This window comes from Callorhinus ursinus, unplaced genomic scaffold, assembly GCF_003265705.2.
Source record: "Callorhinus ursinus isolate GAN/ISIS: 27379988/994484 unplaced genomic scaffold, GSC_fseal_2.0 scaffold56, whole genome shotgun sequence".
NCBI classification, from domain to species: domain Eukaryota; kingdom Metazoa; phylum Chordata; class Mammalia; order Carnivora; family Otariidae; genus Callorhinus; species Callorhinus ursinus.
Window position 1 is genome coordinate 4,647,033 of NW_027397118.1, and position 22,948 is coordinate 4,669,980.

General features: G+C 52.8%; 1 protein-coding gene and 1 long non-coding RNA gene across 3 annotated transcripts in view; one reads left to right on the top strand and one right to left on the bottom strand.

The window, feature by feature from the left end:
- LOC141371098 (uncharacterized) lies at nucleotides 1-20,177 on the bottom strand. 2 transcript variants are annotated; one of them, XR_012375736.1, is made up of 4 exons: nucleotides 19,286-20,177; nucleotides 9,282-9,383; nucleotides 828-1,084; nucleotides 1-507 (listed from the first exon to the last, which is right to left on the bottom strand). It is a non-coding gene; the product is annotated as an uncharacterized lncRNA (long non-coding RNA). The 2 variants fall into 2 exon arrangements; XR_012375737.1 differs by lacking the exon at nucleotides 9,282-9,383.
- Nucleotides 20,176-22,948, top strand: part of SALL1 (spalt like transcription factor 1) — a 15,516-nt gene continuing 12,743 nt past the window's right edge. The window contains exon 1 of the mRNA XM_025852420.2: nucleotides 20,176-20,268. Within this exon, the coding sequence (XP_025708205.1) occupies nucleotides 20,193-20,268 (76 nt within the window). The 5' untranslated portion in view covers nucleotides 20,176-20,192. The remainder of the gene's footprint in view (nucleotides 20,269-22,948) is intronic.

Genomic DNA, 22,948 nt, shown 5'->3' on the forward strand with positions numbered 1-22,948 from the left:
AATCGGGAATAGGGTTTATTCGTAGCCTCACCTTGGCCTTGATTCATCCAATTAAACCTTCGAAAATACTGTGTTGCGCTTGGGCACAGAGCCTGGGATCGTGCTGCCCCTTGTCTCCCTGGCTTCCGTGCCCAGGAGCACTCTGGCTGTGGAGCAGCATTTAGTCCGTAAGACATAAACACACTCGCCTGGCCTGTTGAGTGGTTCCTCTGTCATTTGTCCCTTCTTCTCCTATTAGCTGCACTGGTTCCAGATCTCCATGGGAAATCGGGGTAAGTCTCTACTCCTCGCTCCTGGCCGGTTCCGACATCAGTTACAAAAGTCTGTCTAATCCCCACTCAGGGACGGACCAGCCTGGTGGGGAACGTGAGGGCTTCTCTGTGGAAGCTCAACAGAAAGGCTGCAGCCTCTGGAAACTGCACGGTCTTGGTCAGTTCAGCCTGCTTTGACCGAGTACCATAGCCGCGAAGATGAGTAAGACTGTCTAGTTGGAAATCCGCAGAGCGCCTGGAAGGACAGCAGGCCGTGCTTAATTTTAGGGACAAGTCAATTTCAATCGCTGTGACTTAGATGGTGTTCCAGGGAGTACATTGGGTTGTCAGAGCCCAGGCCAGGGAAGCCCGAGAAGCCTGCAAAGCCATTCAGAGGGAGCTGACCTCCCACCTTCCTCCTCTCATCTAACTTTCTTCCCATCTCCTGGCCCCTCGAGGCACAACTCAGTGGCGCAGGCCACATGGGTGGTGCCTTCCCCAATCCGCCGGCTCCCCTGTCTTTGGCACTTCTCCGATTCTGCCTGGAATGGAGGAGGCGTTCTTTCCCTCACTCACCTGCCACCACCACGCAGTGCCAGGTCTGGAGCATGGCAGAGATTCTGCAGATACCCACGTGTAGGAAACTGCCAGGATGTATGGTGAACCTACCAGGTTTAGTCCTCAGAAGTCCCTGGGAAGGCTTCGAGGCTGTGTGTGCACCTGTCTCCCCGGCCAGTCTATAGTCCTCTTGAGGGCAGGGACTCTGCTGCATCCATGTGTCCAGCTCTGTTTAACCACCATTTCCTGAAAGATCCAGCAGCTTCCAGAGAGTCCTCAAGAGGAAGAGATGAAATCACAGAGACTTTGAGTCTCCCTGGAAAACTCCCGGCAGAGCCAAGTCCCCAGACTCACAAGGGAAATTCTCTTCCCTCTCTCCTGCCACCCTCCCCTCAACAGCACTAGATGCTTATGATGGAATCCATGGGACCATCCTCCCAGGACTTCCCTTCTGCGAACTGCCCCCCTCGCCATAGGGAGTCACTCTGTAAGTACAACGTGATTCCTGACCCCGGGTGACTGGCTGGGGCTTGGCACCTGAGCCACACCGAACCAATGAGAGGCCTTTCGGGGTTCCTTGAAATGAAAACTGAAAAAGCACATCCTATATCTTGGAGCGAGGCATGCCCTGTTCTAGGGAGCCCCATTTCTTTCCAGAGGTGTCTCAGAAGTGGAAGAGGCCAGTCAGCAAGTGGTTATGATGGAGCACATACTCTGAGAAGCAGAACTGAGAAATGGAATGTTCTGAGGTCATGTGAGCCCCTCATTTCATTGGTTCCCGAAGTCCAATTGCATCTTTTCTGAGATACTCCAGGATCTAGTTGGTCCCCCTTCTTCCTTTATACAGGGGCAGCTTGAGTTTCTATTGCTCACAACCCATAGCATCCTGGCTAATGGTACAAGGCGGCTCTGGGAAGTCTCTCCCCTTGGGAAATGTCATGCTTTTGGTGAATTCTCTTCTCTGCCCTCCCCTCACCCTTACCCCAAACTGAGAGTCATCCATGGATGGTACCAGTAACTCTATTAGGGGGCAAGCTATGTTTTTAAAACAACCTTGAAAGATGAAATGAACCTGTAAAGGTAATGGGAGGTGGGTTAGCAAAGCTCCAGGGCAGAATGTCTGTAAGAGATGTGTTCCTGCCATAGATTGGTCAGATTCTAAAGTCCAGTTTGGTAAGACCAACAAACAAATAATGTATCTTCATTCTTTTTATACAGCTGCTATGTAGTAAAAGCACTTATTAACTGGATAAAGAGATAAACTGGATCATAGGTTATCAGTATGGGAAACATATTCACTAGCCTGGGTCCTTGTTATACACAAAAGGTCAGTTAAACTTATACATATTTCTGGATATTTAAGTGCATTATAATTCCCTCTAGTGGACCGTGGTCAACTCCCTAATATCTGTATCTCCCCTCTGTCATCTTGGAAAGGCCATGGAGTTTGGGGTTTGACTCTCCCTCTAGGGACAGCTCTGAGGTTAATCACACCGAAGCATGTGGCTTAATAGTGGTCACGTGACCCACTTCTGGTCATTTAGATTCCAGGAGAGGTTGGCCAGAAGCTTCTGAGAGAGTTCTTTCATGTCCTCTAGAGAGAGAGGCTATGATAGTGTATGCTCACTTTCCCCAATGGGGACCTAACAAATTTCCTTACTGTTAGATCAGTCTGAGCAGAGTATCGTGCTAACAGTCAGCCCTGAGCTCATCCAACCGATGAAAGGAAGTCCCTCAGGAAGGGCAGAGCCATGGGGTGGTTAGAAGCTCAGCGTCTGGAGTATGAGAATTCTGAGTGCAAATCCCAGCTCTGCCAACTGATGTCTGTATAAACTGGGCAATTTGCCCACCCCTCTGAGCCTCAGTCTATACATCTGTACCATGGGGCCATTAGGGTTTCTGTGGTGGTTACTTGCCACCTTGGGCTATGCACAATCCAGCCCCCACCCAACATTCAAAACTCCTTCTGGGGATCCCCCAGTGGTGTGTCATATTGGTGGAAGATGGAGCCTACCTGGCCTTCCTCTTGCTTAAAAGATAAGATCTTTTGTTCCTGCCCTGACCCAGCCAAATGGAAGGTTTGGGGCTTTTTTTAAGTAAACTCTGTGCCCAACGTGGGGCCAGAACTCATGACCCCAAGACCGAGAGTCGCATGCTCTGACTGAGCCAGCTGGGCAGCTCACATGGCAGGTCTCGATGTAAGCAGGTCAGATTCAGTGACTCTGGGGCACAGAGGGGACCAGAAGTTATGTTGATTGGTCCACAGAGCTGGCACACGGAATAGCCCTCCCCTGCTGCCTGACCCTCTGGGGCTCCCTGGGTCCCAGCCCCTTTCCACAACCCTGTGTTCCAGCCTCCCAACCACTCTGGAAGCCCCAGTCCCCTTCCCATAAACTCCGTACTTCTGGAATAGCAAGTTGGCCTTGGTTGCTTGCAGCCAAGAGCGCGGCCATATAAAAGGGCCTTCTTTGTAAGTCCGCTGTGAAGCCTATAACTGAGATTTGCACTTGTAAAGCATTTCAGTGAATGCCTGGCTCAGCGCATGTAGCTATTGAGATTATTACGAACTCAGATGGCCCCAGGAAGGGATGATCTGAGTTAAACACAAGGTTTTAATTGACCAAAAAGGATACACAGAGTTCTAGTTGCCGAATTGGCACCTTTCCCTCCGCACGGAGTCTCTGGCTGCTTGGGGTCTCCCGTTTGCCATATTCACCATGAATTGGCAACGCTCGATGAACACAACGGAATGAAGGCCCAGACCCTCCAAAGGCCAACACCAAGCAAACAAGAGTGTCAAGTAACGATTTTGGCAACACATCTCCTTCACCAGGGTTTGCTGGCCGTCATGTGGAAGCCAACAGACAGCGTGAGGAAGTCAGGGCAATGAAGGGACAGGGCTCAAGGGCAGAGGTCAAAACCGGATCTGGAGTTCAAACAGTCATCCCACGGCCACGTTCCGTGGCTGCCCTTCCTGGCTCTTTACCAGCAAGCACGCTTTGAAGTGATTGAACCGGCTTCTTACCTGGCGGGGGTATGAGTCAGATGCAGGCATATGACTTACTTTGTAATTTGGTACATTCCAGACACCAAGTGAATATGGCCATCAATATCACCACCACCAAGAGCATCTTCTTCCTCCTCCTAACACTTATGGTACCATCACGAAACCCCGGGGACCGGCTATACATTTTATAGGCATTAGTCCATTGGCTTCTTCCAACAGCCTATGAGGCCAGGTACTATCACTGTGGTTAACAGACTGAGACTTACAAAAATTGAGTGACTTGGCCTAGCCCTTCACCACTCAGCTGTAGCTCAGCCAGCTTGCCAGGAAAGCCCCTCTCCCCCCACCAACACGCATGCTCACAAGTTCTGACTCATTTCAGCCAGTCTTATTCTCAACAGACCTTTCTCTGCAGGCTAAACAGCCACAGATAGAACTTTTGCTAAAACGCCTTCATGTCCTTTCTCCGAAGATGGGTTTTATGCCCTGGTTGGGGGGTGGTGGCATAGCCTGTCTCTTCCACATTATAAACTCTTATGTACCTGCCATAAAAATGCCCCCTCGGTGCTTATGGCAATGTATTGATCACAGCTGTTCAGTCCCACATACAACGTCAGAAGCTTGGGCCCACACTCCTCTCTGTGAGTTTGGCCTGCAGGCTTCAGGCCTGTAAATGTCCCCTCACACCCCAGCGCTGGGGGGGCCCCGAAAAAGGATGATTTATGAATGGGATTCTCAGGTGTTCTGCCCCAGATTAATTGCTTTCAGGCCCTATGTGTCAATGGTAGAAAAATGAATCACAGCCACACCACTTTGCTGAAGAAAACGAATCCGAAGAGGCGGGTGTCTTTCTGGAAGGTCACTGTGCACGCGGATCTGGCTGGTCTCTGCGGGGGCGCGGAATGGTGATGGGAGGGGAGATGCTGTAAGGACTGTCAGGTGCGCTGTCACCACAGGGGCAACTGTAGCCCCCAGTACCACATTGCCGTGCGGGCAGTACAACAGCCCCCCTACTTTATCACTTCTCTTCCCTCGCTCCAGGGAGGTGGGACCCAGCCGATCGATACGCTGCGTGGCCGGAGGTGCCTGCTACATGGTCATTTCTCAAGCGAGGCCCTGATGGCACCTATCACTAGCAGTCAAAGGCGGCCAGAGACAGAATCAAGGCCTGTCCCATTGTAGGACCTGTCTCCGCCTCTTTGATAAACATCCCCTGCACAAGCTTGCAGCAAAGAAACCATTTCCAGAATGCAACATGCGGCGCGCCTGGCACCTGCCCTCCCACTTCCCAACCAACATTTCCTTGTGCTCCACAGCAGGTTTTCCTGGGTTCCCTGGCAAGTTGGCCAGGCCAGCCCCAAGCATCCCCACCCCCATTTTATTCCTGCATGTTGTGTCAGGAAAGGGGAGCCCCCCAGGGACGGCTGCTGGAGGTTGGGGGGCAGCTCCTGGCTGGAGGGAGGGTGTCGCGGAGACCCACGCGTGCTGACGAGAAGCATTCCAAATTCAATTACTCCAGGGAGGCCATACCTCATTAGGCGTTCCTGATTTTTTTGGAGAGGAAAAGGCATTATTCTGCCAAACGAGTTGTCTAGCATGCTTTTTTTTTCTTCCTCTTCTTCTTCTGTCTTTGGGAGGGTGGGGGGAAGCCAAGTCTGGATGTTGCAGCCAAGGTGGCTCGAAGCATTCTGCTTCCTCCCCCCACCAGGCTTCTCTTGCTGATCTCAGCCAGAGAGAGGCGGGCAGTGGCCAAAGAGCTCAAGGGTCTAGTTCTAGTTCCTAAGTGGATGGCACCGGGGGCCGGCCCTTTGCTCTCTTCCTCGCTCCACGTGAATGGGAAAACTACATCACCCAACCCACAACACCCTTCCTGGACACGGCAGGGGGGCAGGGTGTGGGTTGGCAGGGAAGCTGACACTGGTAGTCCCAGCACTAAGAGGCTATCAGCCTTGAAAGTCTGGGAAAAGACACAAGATTTTTTTCCACTCCACAATCAGTTTAGAAACCTATAGAATAGTCACAGGTGGAGGAGGCACCTTTTGAACCGGGGTTTGCTCAACCTCAGCACTATGACAACTCGGCCCCTGTAACTATTTATCCTGGGGACTGTCTTGTGCATCCGTCTAGCAGCATCTGTTCTCTGCCCCCTAGGTGCCAGAAACATACATCATGACAACCAAAAATGTCTCCAACCATTGCCAAATGTCCCTGAGGGTGAAAACTGCCCCCAGGAGGAGACACTGCTTCTGGCAAAGGTGTAGAGGCAGCTATAAGGCCGGATGCCGGATGTCTCCAGGATCTGGAGGTGAACATTCCAGAACCCACACAACTAATACCCATGTCATCGAGCGGCAAGAGAACTTGCAGGGGATGCAAAAGGATTTCATAAAACCATCATCATCATCATCATCACCATCATCAACATCATCATCACCAGCTACCTTTTCTGGAGTGCCTGTGATGGGCCAGGCATGTACCAGCTGCTCAACCCACGCCATGTCTAACAAGGATTAGTGGTTATTAATGCTAGTGCCACGCGCTGGTGACTCAGAGCCACATTTTCCCCAAATATGGCAAGCATGAGATACCAAGGCCAGGCCACACTCATCGCTTGCAGGAACAGAATGGCATGAGCTTCTAGTTCCTTCACAGGCACGATGCCTGACCGGGAACATTTTGGGACACAGGAGGAGTTGGAGAACTGACCCATGCTCCTATTATAAGGTGACTGGCCTGGGTGGACCCCTTCCCGGGTCCCCTGACCCCCACCTTGCAGGACTTTCATATTTGCTGAGCCGTCCTTTACATCCTCACTATACAGAGTGGTCCATGCCTGCAGCATCTGCATCACCTGGGCGCTTGGGAGAAATCTGGAATCTCAGGCCCCACCCCTGACCTTCCAATTCAGAATCCGCATGCTCATGAGATCCCCGAGTTATTTCTCAGGGCACTAAAATTTGAGACCCTACTCTGGCACAACAGTACCAGCCTGCTGGCATCTGTCAGCATTTTATTTTGTTGAGATTTTATTTATCTTTTTAAGAGTGAGAGAGAGCGCGCGCACAAGCGGCGGGGGTGGGGGGAAGGGCTGAGCAGGGAGAAGCAGACTCCCCGCTGAACAGGGAGCCCATACAGGACTCAATCCCAGGACCCTGAGATCATGACTTGAGCAGAAGGCAGATGCTTAACTGACTGAGCCACCCAGGCGCCCTGCATCCATCTGCATTTTAGAGTGTGCACAGATGCATGGCAACAGCCTGGCTCTCCCTAGATCCATTCATTCAACAAATATTTACTGAACACCTATCGTGTATCCTGCCCTTATGGAGCCAACAGTCAGGGCCTCTCTCCAACGCCCCTCCTCACCAGACAGGTGACTATACAGAGGAAGTCACTTGATTTACATAGAAAGATAATGAAGCCCCACCAGCTTAAGAACCTGGGGGAAAATCCTGCTACCAATAACCAAGGCAAGGGTTTTAATTCCAACATCCTTTTCCTCAATCCTGGCTCTTTCTTCTACATCCGTACTACTTTTCAACTACAATCATCAGGGCAAAAAGAAGAAACAGAAGTTTCTGCCTGTCTTAACTACTGAATCATACTAAAGGCAGGATTGGGGATTGGGGGTGGTGGTCACTCAGCCTGACGGCTGGCTTCCGTCATGAACTCATCTAGAATCAGAGACAGTTTAATTCACGGGGGTGAATCTTTTGCTCAAAGCTCTCCATCAGCAACATCAGTTCTAAATCAAAGGCCCTTAAAGACCACCATAAAAAAATACAAAGCAACCACAGCTCTGGAGATTTTAACGAATCTGCACCCTCAAACTGTCTCTTCCTGTCATCTGAAATCAAAACAGAGGTCCAGATTGTGTCCATGCAGCGGACTCCAAACTCCTGCCCGAAGTCCCCTCCTCACCTGGCCTTCCTAAAACTCAAAAACTTGTTTTTGTTATCACTTACTTCCATTTGGTTTAGTATTGTCTTCTCATAAAGCTATCACGAGACCTGGTTATAGGCCCCCAGCAGCCCCAAACCTCCGTGATTCCAGGGAAATTACTCCAGAGCCTCAATTTTCTCATCTGTAAAATGGGAAACGTAGACACTGTTTTACAGAGTTCTTGGGGGAATTCGTGAGGCTAATGAATGTCGATCCTGTGCTCAGCCCCAAGCCTGAGGCCTGGCAAGTATGCAACACATGGCAGCTCTCTTCTCCCTCCCTTTGCTCTGGGAACCTTCCAGGGGGGTGGCTGAGGGCTGATGGTGACTGACGATGAGTCTTCTTAGGGATTCTCCAACACATTGGGTTGAGCTGCTAGGCATGAAGGAGGCAGAGTCCCATTCAAATGCAGAGGTTGGAGCTCAGCAGAAGGGCAGTTACTGCCCTAGATGCTTGAAGTAAGCTTGCGGCCATCCTTGGCATGTATTTTGTGGGTCTTCTGTGATGCTCAGAGAAATCAGAAGATTGCCATGAATGGCTCAGATGCAGGGGGCGCTGTACAGGTCACAGAGACACCTGACATCCTTCTGGTTCTCCCAGCTCAGGGAACTCCGCACCACATGAGCCTTAGACTTCTCTGAGACAGAAGCTAAAAATGCCAGACATCTATGTTCCCAGCCTCACTTGCCTCTATGAAGCAGCCACCAAATGCCCCGCTGAAGACGTTGACTCGAGAGCCAGGGCCTGTGAAGAATCCAGACTGCTGAAGATGTCACAGGAGTGGGATCTCTAGCTAATGCCCAGAACTTCTATGGTGCCCAGCTTCTGCAGGGTCAGCAGTGGGACGGCTTCCAGTGGCGACAGTCATGTCTCCTCAGGAGCTACCCTGGAGACCAAACCTAGACAGGCTAAGCCTGATTCGCCTGCCCTCCTAAGGAATCTATGAGCACCCCAAGTCCTTTAAAAACTTATTTCTTTGTCGAAATTAAAGTGTCTCTTGTGGACGCTAAGAACCCTGATGGATGCATCTCTCAGCCTAATTTCTGGTCCTCGATTTAGCTCGTAGAGAGACATGAGTATGTGCTAAGAGAGAAGTCCCCACCACTGACCCACCTCCACTGTGTCTGCAAGAGCACTTCTCAAAATGAGATCTCTGGAACACACCTATCAATGTCGACTATGGTGTAACTAGGGTATTGACAAAAACGCAGATTCCCGGCCCTCACTGTGCAGATACTGAATCAGAATCTTTGGAGCTACAGTTCATGAGCGTGGATTTTTTTCACAGACCCTTGCCCACCCCCTCCCCAATTGTTTTGCTCCCTGAAGTGTGAGAACTGCTGGTCTACGGTACTTCCTAGCTTTTTCCACATAAACAACGGTGACATCTGTGTGTCCCCATGCGATAAAATGAAGAAGCTCCTTGTGACCAGAAGCAACTGGCCCTGGGGGGCTCTGGCAGCCCTGGGTCCCATCTAGCTTCCCTCAGCACTGAGAGGAACAAATATGTCATATGCTATTACCTGTCTTGAGGCTGCGAGATTCTGAGATACCCCAAGGCTACTCAAACTGTGGTCCGCGGGCCAGGGCTTGGTCCGGTTTGCTGGCAGTCTGCAACACCATAACTAGAGAAATGGAGAGCAAGCATTTAGAAACTACATTGACGGGGCGTCTGGGTAGCTCCATCAGTTGAGCATCCGACTCTTGATTTCCACTCAGGTCGTGATCTCAGGGTCCTGGGATCGAGCCCCGTGTTGGGCTCCGCACTCGGCGAGGAGTCTGTTTCTCCCTCTCCCTCTGCCCCTCACCCTGCTTGTGCTCTCTCTCTCTCTCTCAAATCTTTTAAAAAACAAAAAACAAAAAAAGAAACTACTTTGACAGTTTGCCAGAATAATTTATGTTTGCTGAATCTGCGATGCAATTCTGGAGCTCATATTTTGTGCAATTCTGTTTTCTATTCCATTTTTTTCTCAGGACTTTTTCTTTTTTTAAGATTTATTTATTTATTTGAGAGAGCGAGAATGAGAGAGAGAGAGAGTACATGAGAAGGGGAAGGGTTAGAGGGAGAAGCAGGCTCCTCGCTGAGCAGGGAGCCCGATGCGGGACTTGATCCCGGGACTCCAGGATCATGACCTGAGCCAAAGGCAGTCGCTTAACCAACTGAGCCACCCAAGCACCCCTCTCAGAACTTTTTCTAGTAATATATTTTCATATTTTCTAGTACTGTATTTTCAAAAGCATTGGTCCCTGGCAGATGGGGAAAAAAACCTTGTTCTTCCCTAATGATGGTCCTTCAGATGACAACTGGTCAATGGCATTTCAAGCTAATCCTCCAGTCAGTAAACTGTAAGTTAATGTGAACAGTGTTGGTCCAGCTTCAGACCCTGAACTCCATCTGGATGCACCACCTGCTGGGGGCGAACCTTCTCTCTCAACACCTGTAGGGCCTCTAATTCCAAGACTAGATTAGCACCTGGCATTCAGAGGACTTTTTGCTTCTGGGTAGAATAATAGAGAAAGTCATTACCACTCAAAAACACAAGGAAAACTTGATGCTTCTTCCAGGGTCAAGGTAGATGGCTCAGTGCCAACCCTAGTCCCATACCCACCCAAGCCAATACTTATTCCCAGATCAAATGCAACCAAGTCCCGAAGAACTTTTAGGGTTCAAGTGTTTAAACAGGACAGTGGCAACTTCCATTTTCTCTTTAAATTCCTTATCTCTAATATCCATTTCCAATGTTTTCCAAAGGGAGGTACCCAATTTTTCAACGTTGTGGAGCAAAGATTGAAGTGTATTGAATTGCGCATATGTGAGGTGTACGACTGGATCCGTGAAACCATCACTATAATCGAAATAACAAACATATCTATTACCCCCACGAGTTTCTCTGGACCCCTCAACAACCTCTCCTTCCCTCCTCTTCTGTCCCCAGGCAACCATTAAACCGCGAATTTGTCACCATAGATTGGTTTGCGTTTTCTAGAATGCAATATAAATGGAATGATGTCGTCTGTGCGCTTTTGTGTCTGCTTTCTTTCACTTTGCGTAATACTTTTGAGATTCATCCATATTACCGCAAGTATCAGCATTTAATTCCTTTTCACGGCTGAGTAGTATTCCACTGTATGGACATTGCACAATTTGTTTTATCCATTAAACTAAAAAGCCAATTAAAAAAAAGGATATTTAATTTCTCAACTCCCCCTGAAAGTAGAATAACAAGGAGGAGAGGAAAGAGAAGAAAAAGGAGCACATTTTTCTGAGTCCACTCCCTTCTCAGGATCTTTGCAATTGCTCTTTCCTTGGCCCAGAATGCTTGCATTCCCAAACTGTGGCATGGCTGACATCCCCCCCTCACTCTCATCTCAGTGCAAAGGTCACTTCCCTGGAGGCCTTCCTGATTCCCCTCCACTCCCTCCCCGTGCCTCCACCCAGTCATTTGCCATCACATCACGCAGTGTTATATTCTCTAAAGGACTTACCGTTCTCTGCATTTATTGAGTCTTTTCTTTTTTAATGCCTAGCTCCTTCATTAGAACGTAGACTCCAGAAAACCAAAGAGACCCTGTCCATCTTTTCACAATTACATCCTTTGTGCCTAAAACCCCGACTTGCATATAGTAGCTGATCAATAAATGTGGGTTAACTGAATGAATGAATGAGTGAATGAATGAGCAGGCAAAGGGTCATACTATAGACTGAGTTGTGTTTTTTAAAGTTTTAAGCCCTTTCGTTTTGAAAGTCTCAGATCTCCTTGATATAGTAATGACATTCAGGAGGCCACCCACCAACACCAGAAGAGAACGGAAGGAGCAGCTGAGACTTGGAAACATATTTAATGCAGTGGTGAGAAAACCAGCCCGGGCTATCCCCACTGCTGGCTGGCTTCAACAGTCCTACAAATCATGTGAGATGCTAAATCATGTTTAAATCCCTGATTGTGACCACCGGGAACTATGAAGGACACTCACGCATAATTTACATACTGCCAAGCTCCTGAGAGCCTCTAAATAAAGCCCCTGAGGGCCCCCAGGCACTATTTTTGAGGAGAAGGACATCAAGTGACAGATTAAATCGAGTCTGTTCCCTCCACGCCAGAGAAAAAAGAAACCTCGCCCTCCACTCGCTGACATCTGTGACTATCCTCAGCTCCATTTGCTGTCAGATGCTTGTTTCCCAAAGCCACAGTCAGGATCCTGAAAACATATATATGCGTGACTGTCTCCCATTTTGCAGAACGCCACCGCCGCTCAGGGGAATTTTTTTGCTCAGACTTTCGTTCTTTCTCTAGATCTTAATCATACAAAGTGTTTTCAGCTCAAAGGAGAGGGGAGGAGTGTTCACAAGAGTACTCTGCATTCTGACGGTAAATGTGACATTACCTTTGATCACAACGTGGTCATAAGACCAATCACGAGGTGGGCATAGCATCTTCTAGAGGGTTTGCATCCCGACCCCAACAGACATGCACCTGGGAGGGCAGGATAGGCTGATAGCATTTCCCACCCCAACCATTAGATTTTGGCTACAGAGGGCCTGTTATTACGACCGTGCTCAATTTTTATAATCTGACAAAAATGGAAAGCAAAAAAGCCAGCAACAGGAGGCCTAAGTAAACACAGCAAGTGGTTTATACCTTTCAAGGGGCCCAAAGAAAAACAGCACCTGTTTTATTGTTGTGTTTTGTTTTCTGCGCAATTCAGAGGAGTCCGTACAATCAAAACACACATACGTGAGCCAAATAAAACAACGAAGTGAATACAGTCTGGCACCTAAGCAACAGGCTACTTGCACGTCACCAGTGCTCAGGAGCCTTCTAGAAGCAGGCAGATGATCTGTCTCTGGCCCACATGCACAGTTAGGCTTGGACTCAGGCACAACCTGCTCTAGTTTCAATTTTCTATAGGAGTCGGAAAAAATGTTAGGAAAAAAAGTAAAAACCAAAAAAAAAAAAGTTAGAAATGCCCTGAAATCAAGCACTGTTTGTACCCTTGCTCCTATGCTGTTCCACTCACCCCCAACACTGAGCCAGGCAATAACACACGCCCAGGAAATAAACTCTTTGATCAATTGTCCGTCGGCAAGGAAAGGAATCACAGTGTTTCTGTGGTCTTCCCCATGCCTAGCATGTTACTCTGCAGGGTGAATGAGTAAATGAATAAGGGATGGATGAGCGAATGGGGAACGATATTTCAACCATCCTGCAGCATTTGATCCTTACAACCTGTGGGATGGTAACAATAATAGTTAGCACTTGTATTGTGCTAATTATATGCCAGTCACTATTCTAAACTCCTCATACATATTAACTCTTTTAACCCTCAAGAGCGCTATGAAATAAGGACTATTATTATCTCCCTGGAACAGATGAAGGAGCTGCTGGAGGTATATGGAGGTCAGGCTGCTCGGAGGAGCCAGAACTGACTCCTTGCTGGATGCTCTGAAGCACTGAGCTTCCTCTCCATGAGCTACCTTTCATGCGGCAGGAAATGGGAGTGTAGTGATATTAATTTGACCAAGGCTACTACGCACTCCATGGGTATACACCTGGGACCGTGTTCCCAGGACGTTCGCGGTTCAGTGACAACCAGGATGTAAATTCCCATAGCCTGACTCCAATGCCCAGGTAGGGCATGTGACTAAAGCTAGCCAGGGACAGTCATTTGAGATCAGCAGAAGAGAAGGTTTGCATCCTCTCAAGGAAGCTGGGATAAAAGGCCAGTTTTCTCAGCACTATTCTCCCAAACGGGAGGTGCTGCGGGGTCCGGGAAAGAAAGAGAAAATAAAAACAAACCTGGAAAATGAGGGCTTCACCCCATCTCTCCCAGAAGGAGACAGATTCGCTACCATCTTCCTGTCTTCAGTCCCTGGGCGAAGGCCGCAGCAAGTCCGGGGCCAAGTTCTAAGCAAAAGTTGCATCTCTAAGGGCCTGAGCAAAGGTTCTGAGCGAGGCTTCTCAGGGACTGGGTTTTACTACAAAATAGGTCAGAGAGTGTGGGGTGGGGAGGGAACTCGGGATGAGACAGTGGAGGCCAGGACAGAATGAGAATTATAAATGGGGAGGGGGAGAAAGAGTTGGAGCTAGTTCCTGATCCTAGTGTGCTTTCCAGCATGATGGTTTCGGGGATTATGATTTAAGAGATAATTGCTCCTGTTTGGGGAAGGCCCAAGAAAGCAGGGAGACACGGGGTTTGGAATTGGGAAACGGGAGTCTCTTAAATTTAAAACCCCACCTTAAACCAGGGATTAATTCATCGGAGAGAACCATGTTGTTGCTGTGGCCAGAGAGAGGAGGATGAAAACCCAGAGAAAGAAATTATAGTACGGTAATTCAGAAACTTCATCAAGCTGGAAAAGGAGAAAGAAGAAGAGCTGGGTGGGCTCTCCACTTGCCGCCTCCGCCCCACCCCTTTTTACTCATCACACAGATGGTGCCAAAAACAGGGCCCTAGATTGAGGATTTGAAGTTGGTTGTGGGGACGAGGTAAAGCTACCACTCTGACTCAAACTGCAAACTCGGAGAAGAAACACCTCCCTCCCTCACAGCGAAATCCAGAGAAATATACCCTGTGCAAGTCAGAGCTCAGCTGACATTTGTGGGGTTTGTAAATTCCCAGTAATTCCTTGCTCAGAAGGCCGATAGGCAGACAAGGGCAGAGTTGGCTATGGATGTCTACAGAACAGAAACCAAAAAGGTGCTTTCCTCCATGAACTCAAGCCATCGCCAGGCCAGGTCTCCAGGCACATAAACTTTTCATAAAACCAAGACGCACATCTCTTTGGAAACTGTTGCTCTGTTCTTTGAAGAGAGACATTGTGCTACAGAATGTGGCAGAGTATAAATTGTTTTAAGTTGGTTATAAGAGATTTGCTCAATGAGTTGATCTAGGAGTTCCCACTGGGAGATCATTTGAGAGGATCTCCTATATGAATGAAAATGAGTTTCCGGGCTGACCCCCCCCCAGGCACACCCCCAAATGCACACACAGCCCAGGGCTCCACCGATCTCACACCCATTCCCAGCAGATGACGTAAGAACTCATCATTTTTGCACTGGATCCAAAGGTCCTACTCTTGAGCTCAAAGATGAGAATCTGTGAGCCCTGCTGGGCTTTCTGAACATCCTGCTACTAGGTTCCAGGAATTAGCTACACTCTATTGCATGATGATAATTTTTTTTTTTTCACGCTGAGAAAACCGCAGTGGGATTTTAACCAAAAGGAAGCAAAGGTTTTCTTTTTATAAATTCGATTAGTCTTTTCCACTTTCTGTACCTCGAGACATTTCCTTTGGGAGGAATTTTATACCCAGAGACCCCTTAGCGAGGCACTGTTGCATGCGGGGCGCAGTGAATTTAAGTGCAAGACGCTTCATGTGGACAGAAAGCAAAAATCGCAGGCACTTGCAGTCGCCAGCGAAGTCAGTTTCTAAATGCTGCCGTGGGGATGGCCCTGCAGGAGAAGGAAGATGAAGTTGGCCGCGGGCAAGCTGCACGGGACCTCTGGCTGGGAGGCGTGCGGGTGGTTACCAAGCCCGCCCTTCGCTCGCCACGGCCGACTTTCCCGCCGGAGCCGGCGCCGGGGCTCCTGGTCCCCGCGCGGCACCCGGCGCCGGTCTGGAGATAGCCCTTGGCTGTGGGCGGCGGGAGTCCCCCTGAAAGTGCGCCTTTTCGCCGCCGACATTCAGCTGCCGGGGGAGCGAGCGCGCTGAGTGCGCACCGCTTCGACTCCTCCGCCGGCACCCGGGGTACCCACCCGAGCCAGCTCCCCGAGGCCTCAGGTTCGAAGCCTCTCCCGAGGCCGAGGAGAGGTTAGGATTTGAGCGCCAGCAGTTCGGTTAAGGAAGGAGTTTCTGAAACTCCCGGGGAAGCGAAGTCCCGCGGGGCGTGGAAAATAACCAAGCCTACGGTGGGCTTTCCAAAGTCGGTCTTTGCTTTGGGTCAGTGTTTCTGCGCCCTCCTCCCACCGCTCTAGCCCCAACGCTAGCAAAGAGTTCTTTGGGCTAGGGTAACTCGCCACGTCAGTCCTTTCTCTGTCTGCTTCCCCCCTACCCCAAACTTTCAGACCAGAAAAATAGAAGTAACCCCCGGGTGCGTCCAGGCGTCCCCATCCCAACACACACACCACCATCACCATCATCATCACCATCACGACCACCACCATCACCACCACCGCCGCCGCCCCCACTCTGTCCCTCCCACCTCCGGGTAGAGGAGGGACTGGGAACCTGATCTCCGGGCTCCTGCCCTAAACGTTTCCCCATCAATAATGTTGATACCATCGAGGTGCCTCCACCCCCGCCCCCGGGGCACCGCTGCCGCCTTTTCGCCGTTTTTTGCTTGACCCAAGAAAACGAAACCTCCTCCACTGCCCTCCTAGCCTTGGCCGGGGGCGGGGGGGGGGGGGTGCTGCGGGGCCTGGGGCCTGGGGCTGAGGAAGCAGGGGCTTGGCCAGAGCGCGTGGGGGCGTCCTGCAGTTCCGGGGTGCCCAACCAAATCCAGCGGAAAGAGAGGGAGGGTCCCGGGCCCAGGCCAGGCCTCATTCCAGGCTCCATCCCAAACCTGGGGTCAGACTGGGCCAGCATGAGATAATTTTGCAGGTGGGATAGCCAGGCCTCGGAAAGGGGAGGCCCAACGCCCTCTCCCCTTCCCAGGATCTGGGATGAAGCGGAGAGCTCGGAAACCGGTTCGCTGGGAACTCAGGTGGTGGCCCGCGGCCTTGGGGCCCAGCCCTTCGGTCCACCAACCCAACGCGCTCTAGGTCTTGGGAAAACCGAGAAGCTGCATTAGGAGAAACAGCCATCAAGCCCCCAAAATGTGAGTTTGCACAACTCGCCAAGCGCCTCCCCCGGGTGCATTTCTTGTTGGCCCACGAGGTCACGACCCTGGTGCAGCAGGCTGCCTCGCTTCGGGCCACCCCCATTACCTCGCCTAGATCAGTCCCTAGATGCCAGGCCCTCTGGTGGAAACGGCAAGTCGGAGGCGCGTCCGCCCGGCTCCCCCAGCAGCTGCCCCACCCTAGGCCCGGACGGCGCGACCCCCTATAGAGCGCGCGGGTCACTGGGGTGAGCAAGGCGTGGAGACGGGCTTCAGCTGTGGCACCTCGCTCGCACTCGCTGCCTCCTTTCGACCCGCTCAAAAGTAAAAATCACCCCCCCGTCTCCGTTTTATTAATTTAATTATTTCTTTGCCTCGCGGCACGCGAAGCCTCACCCGCGCCCTGACATCGCAGCGCCCGCGTCAGCGAACCACGGAACTTGGGCCCCAGACAATGGCCCGTAATTGATGTATTGCCATCAACAATAAAGACCAATTCTCCTCTCCCCGCCATTCCGACCATCCCCCTCCTCCCATCCCCCTCCTCCACCTCCCCTCGCCTCTCTCCCCGCCACAGAGGGAAAGAAAACAAACAAGAAATTAGCGGGGGACGCTGCGCACGGAGCGAGACGCCCGCCTCTACGCCGTCGAGGACGCAAAAGAACGAAAAAAGTTATTAAAGTTTGGATCCCCCCAATTAATTCGTCTCTGTTCGCCCATTTTTAATTGATCATCGCGAAGCTGCTTTTGCGTGTGCATTTCGTTTGGTTGTTTGTTTTGGTGTTTTGGGGGGAGGGAAGGCTTCCCCCCCAATCTTAATAACACATAGAGCAAGGAACGAACACGTGTGAAGCTATTCCGGGAGCTTCCCGCGGCGCACGGAGCGCGCACTGGGAAGCAGGGTTTGCGGGATCGCCAGCTCGGCTCGGTTCCTGCCAGCACGCAGTGACCCGGAGGCCCGGACTTCCAAGAAGCCAAGAATGTTAGAGACGGATGCGGGCGGCTCCAAATGCAGGCACATTTGGAGAAAGGAGTGTGCAAGTGCATATGCACCGGCACGTTAGTGTACCTGGGATAGTGCGGGCTGCTGTGTGCGAGGACCACAGTTTGCAAGGGTGGGGGGGGCGCGGGATTGGCACGTGCTACTGTACACTTTCCCGGGGGTCTGGGAGAAGCGAGTGGCTCGCACCCCAGGAGCACGCAGATCCATCTTTGCCGAGGGATCTCTTTAAATATTCAGTGAGAAATAATGGCATTTGAAGCACCACCTATGGAAACATTATTATCTTCATTCTTCAACATCAGCCCCACTGATAGCTTCGTTTGTCTTTTTATCAAAATCTACTGTAACCAACAGGACCTGGGGAGAAAGGGAGAGCGAGGTGGAGAGGGAGTGTGTGTGTGCGTGTGCGTGTCAGGGACCGAGCGAGGGCAGAAGAGAGGAAAAATAAGAGGGAGAAGAGAAAAGGTAAATGAAGAAAGGGCGAACGAGAATAAAGAAAGAAGGGAGAAGTTAGACCAAGAAAAAAAAAAAGTCGCCAAGAGGAAAACAAACATTCACCCGCACCCGCACACAAAAGATTTAGAATTTAAAAAAAAAAGACTAAAGACCAACGAAGCTAAAAGAGAAGAGTCATTTGGGGGAGAGCGGCAAGGGTCCGGTGCACCCGAAACCCGACTCGAAATATTGGTGCCCACTTCGCGCGAACCGACTGTGGTGCTCTCCAGACTCAAGGGCGCTCCCGAATTGGGGCGTCCTTATGAGCCCTGTCCTCTCCCGATAGCGAGATAGGGCAGGGATTGTGTATCTGCACCCCCCCCTCCTCCCCCATTACTCAAGCGAAGTTTAGTGTGTCCATCGGGCGCAGGACTTCGGGAACCTTGGAGCGCGGAGACCCCGAGGCGCGAGGGGAAAGATCTAGGCTGAGCCGAGGACAGCGTCAGGTTCGCGGGCGCCGGAGCCGAGCCGAGGGAGTGCGGGGCCCACGCTCCCGATTCCCGACCCCGGGGCGCGGGTAGGGCGGCTGCATCCCAGCCTGGGGAGATGGAGCTAGTGCGAAAAGTTTGGGTGCTGCGCTCGGCAAGTGCCGGAGAGATGGAGGCGAGCTTCTGTCGGGCCAGACAGCTGCGGACAGGGAGCCCCCCCCCCCCCCCCCCCCCCACTACTCCCGGCTCAGCACAGCCACCTGGTTGCCAGGAGCCTGGGGCGCGGTCCCCCTCCCCCCAGGGCAAGGAGCCCAGGGGTCCTGAGGACTGGCTTTGCCCACGGCCCGGCCGCCAGGGCCGCGCCTCCCGAGGCCAGGGGCGGGTTGCAGCGTTCGGGGTAAGCGGCGGCCCCTCCCCTCCCCCGGGCTGGAGCTGAACTCGGATCCCAGGCCGGTCCCTGCTCTCCGCCCGCCCCGGGCTCGGCGGCGCCACCGCCGCCGCCGCCTCCCCGCGGAGTGACGCGCCCTGCAGCCAACCGGGGCAGCCGGGGGGGAGGTCCGGGAGGGGTCCTGGGCGGAGCCGGGCCGCCCCTTATCCCACGGGCTCGGGGCTGCTTCTCCCGAAAACTTCAGCCCTAATTGTCCTGGGAATGTCCGAGGTAGAGAAAGGGAGCGAGGGAGCAACGAGAGGCTGGAGGATCGGGGCCCTTTGAGAAGGATCCGGGTGGCGGGAGAGTTGCCCCTCCCCCCTCCAAAAGCCCCAAACCCATCATGTTCCCAAACCTTTCCTCGGTCCTCTTCTCCGCGCCCCCGCGAGCCCGCGATCCAGGGGATGGAGAACTCGGGGCGAAGGAGCGCCGAGCCAGGCGGCGAGCGGGAGGGAGGCCGGGCCGCGGGCAGTAGGCGGACCGGCGTGGGGCTGGCTCTTCCCCACTCGCTTATTTTTTTTTTTTTATGGGGTGGGGGTGGGCTGCTTTCTGGTAGCTCTTAAAGAAACGAAGAAACACTCACGAAACGGGACTTCCTCCCCCCAAATCCCGCCACGGGACTCCCTCCCCCCGCGGGCCGGCGCGCCTAGCGCCGGAGTTGGGAAGTTCGCCTAGCGCCCGCAGCCTGGGTCTCCAGCCCCCGCCGCCCGGCCCCACCCCCCACTCGGGAGGCTTAATTCCGGGGAGGGCATGCTAATTCGGGTCGGCCCAGCCCGGGATGGGGGGGGGCTCGGGGGGGGGGGAACGCAGGCCGGGGCGCGGGCGCGCACAGGCGAAGAGGAAGGCCGGCGGCGGCCGGGGCCCGGAGTCCCGGGCGGTCGCGAAGAGGGTTAACCCAGTGTCGGGCGGCGCGGCGCGCAGAGCCAGCCCCGCGGCCGGCTTATTGGGCCAGCGCGCGGAGAGACAGGGGTCTGCAGCAAATCACGAACTAATTGATTAAGGCGAGCGGGTTTGAATAGCGCTGGCCCGGTGCCAATCGCCTTTCAAAGAGCCCCTCTATGATTAATCGCAATGCATTATTGATAATCATAATTATAGCAGGACACATGCGCGCTGCGCCCGGGGCCGGGGAGCCGGGGAGGGGGCGGGCGGGCCGGCGGGCGGGGGGAGCCGCCGCCGCCGCCGCCGCTCGATTTCCGTAATTTTGAGAAGATTTTTTTTTAGTAATTTTTTATTCTGCCCCAGCTGATGTTTGAGCCAGCATGTCGCGGAGGAAGCAAGCGAAGCCTCAACATTTCCAATCCGACCCCGAAGTGGCCTCGCTCCCCCGGCGAGATGGTGAGTGCTCCGGCCCGCGCCGCGGACACACACACGCACACACACGCACTCACACTCACACTCACGCACACCCGGACCCACGCACACGCGGCTGGCCTCCGCGCCCACCGCCCCGGCCGCCGCCACCGCCGGGTCCCCACTCGCCTTTCCCACACGGCGTATTTCTTCCTTCGTTCCTTCGTTCCTTCCTTCCTTCCTTCCTTCCTTCCTTCCTTCCTTCCTTCCTTCCTTCCTTTCTTCCTTCCTTCCTTCCTTCCTTCCTTCCTTCCTTCCTTCCTTCCTTCCTTCCTTTTTCTTTCTTTCTTTCTTTTATTTCTTTTTTTTTCTTTTTAATTTTCAGTTTGCCTGCGCTGGGCTTCCCCCTGGCCTGGGGAGAGCAAACACTTCTCCTGGCAGAATCTTTCCGGAGTTGTTGGGTCCTCCCTGGCGTGGGGGGGAGGAGGAGAGCGGGCACGCGGGCCCGGCTGCTCCGGCCCAGCTTTTCCGGGGAGCGGCGGCCGGGGCCCGGGTGGCTGGCGGGACGCGGGGCGGGCTGAGGTCGGCCGCCCGGGGCCCCTCGCGCTCCCCGCGCCGTGCCGGGGGCCCCCGGGCCGGCCTCCGCCGCGCCGGCCTTGCTGCCTGCGGGAAGGAAGTTTACTTGGTGCTCAGGGCTGAACTCCCAGCGCGGGGGAGCCCCCTGTGCCGCGCCCCCCCCAAGCGCTCACACTCCACCTGGGCCCACGCGGGGGAATGGGGTGCCTTTAGGGGTTCAGAGCTGCCAGAAGACGGGGACCTGTGTCGCGGCGCCGGTGCCCGACACGCCGGGGTCGCAGCAGGGGCGGAGAGTGCTCTTTGCTGCTGGTTGCTTCCGAGACACAGTGCAGGCGGACCGGGAACAGTGTTGGGGTCCGGCTACCCAAGTTTATCCCCGCATCTTTTCTCCAAATACACGCAGCCCACCCCTCGCCCCCGAGAAACCTTTAGATTGGGTGTGTGTCCGCTGAGAATCGTGGTACCCCGTGCTTCCAGGAATCGTGAGGGTCTTTTTCCAGGGCTGGGGGGGCTCTCTAGCCAGAGGAGAACCTCCCCCCCGAAACCGAGGCACTCGCTTTCTCGGATGGAGGCGACAACTGCGGGGTCCCGAAGGGAATGAACAAGTCTAGAACAAAGTTTGAGTGAGGGAGCCGAGGCCGAGAGTAGGAGAGGTCCCGGCAGGGGATTTGGGGTACGCAGGGAGGACACCTCGAATCCCTCCTTGTCCCTGAAGGTGGTTCACTTTAGGGGCCTCCGAGCTGCCAGGCCCAGCGCCCGAGGCGAAGGAGCGGCGCCCGGGTCGGTCCCCGGCACGATGCTTGCCTCTCGGCTGCGGGGAAGGACGAGGGCAACCCCGGCGGGGTCTCCGTGGCTCCAGATGCTCTTCCGAATGCTCAAGTCCCGGGCAGCATTTGGGGGTATGGAGGAGGGAACTGGATCCCGACAGGGCTCAGAAGCGTGCCCTTAGATCGGCACCTCTGTCCACTAAACTGCGGCCATCCGGGCCCCACGGTCCCCGGGCTCCTTCCCTAGAGGCCTGCTTCTCTGTAGAGCTGGGGCGCGGGGAGCCGCGCAGAGCCCAGGCAGAGAAGCCAAGGGACTCCCACTCCCGTCACCCCGGCTGTCGGGAAACGGGACTCCTGGCGTGGGGGGGGGGCTGTAAGAAATTGGGGAGAACTGAGACCGATTAAGAAAATAGTTTACAATATTTGCCCCCCACCCCAGTACTTCTTCGAGCTTCCAGCCTTACCCAGAGTCTCTGCGATTTCTCAGTCTGCTGAGAAAAGCCCCCGAACCCCGCTTTCCACCCCAGGCCAAACCGGGGACGCGAGATAAATTGGGGTGAAATTACCCCAGGCCGCAGGAACAGCTCCGAATATTTTTCCGGGTTTTCTCAGCTGGTTTTTTCTGCTTCTCGCCCCTACACCCATCTTCCCTAAAGTTTCTGGTGAGACCTTCCGCCCCGAACACTGTTAAAGTTCCCAATTTGTGTAGGAAAAACCAAACGGGAGGAGAAGAAAGAGTTTTTCGGGGTTTGTTTTGTCTTTTTTGTTTTGTTTTGTTGGGGTTTTTAAAAATTTTTTGTCAATTTGTACTGATTTCATACATTTTCAAAAAGGAGAAAAAAGACTAGGGCTTCGCGGAGAAATGATGCCTGCTAGATCTTTGCCTTTCTCCTGTGCCTTCTGAATCCGGAATTTTTAATAGTTAAGGCTTCTCATAAAGCGATAGCATAAAAGGAGTTCACTACCTCTTACCATTATTATTTATTAGGACTTTTTTTTTTTTTTTAGTTTATTTGAGCTTTGAGGTAAGTTAATTAAGTCACTGAATCAAGTTTCCTTTCTTTCTTTCTTCCTCCCTCTCTTTCTTTTTTCTTCCCTTTTTTTTCTCCCCCAAAGCTGGTTCATTGTCCTAAGAAGCAGTAAAGTGTTAGGGGCACCATCTCCAGCACTTTCCTCCCAGTTCTTTCTCACCTCTCCCCACCCCCTCTTTTTCTTCCGTGGTAATGGTTTTAGGTTATGACTGTTTTTACATGGTTGAACAATAAGTTTGGGGGAAGCTGCCTAGAGGGTAGATTTTGTAATAGGGTTACAGGATTTAGTATGTTGTAATAATATTAGTACACAACTAATCCTCCTCAGCGTTTGCCTTACAGGAGGGCCTT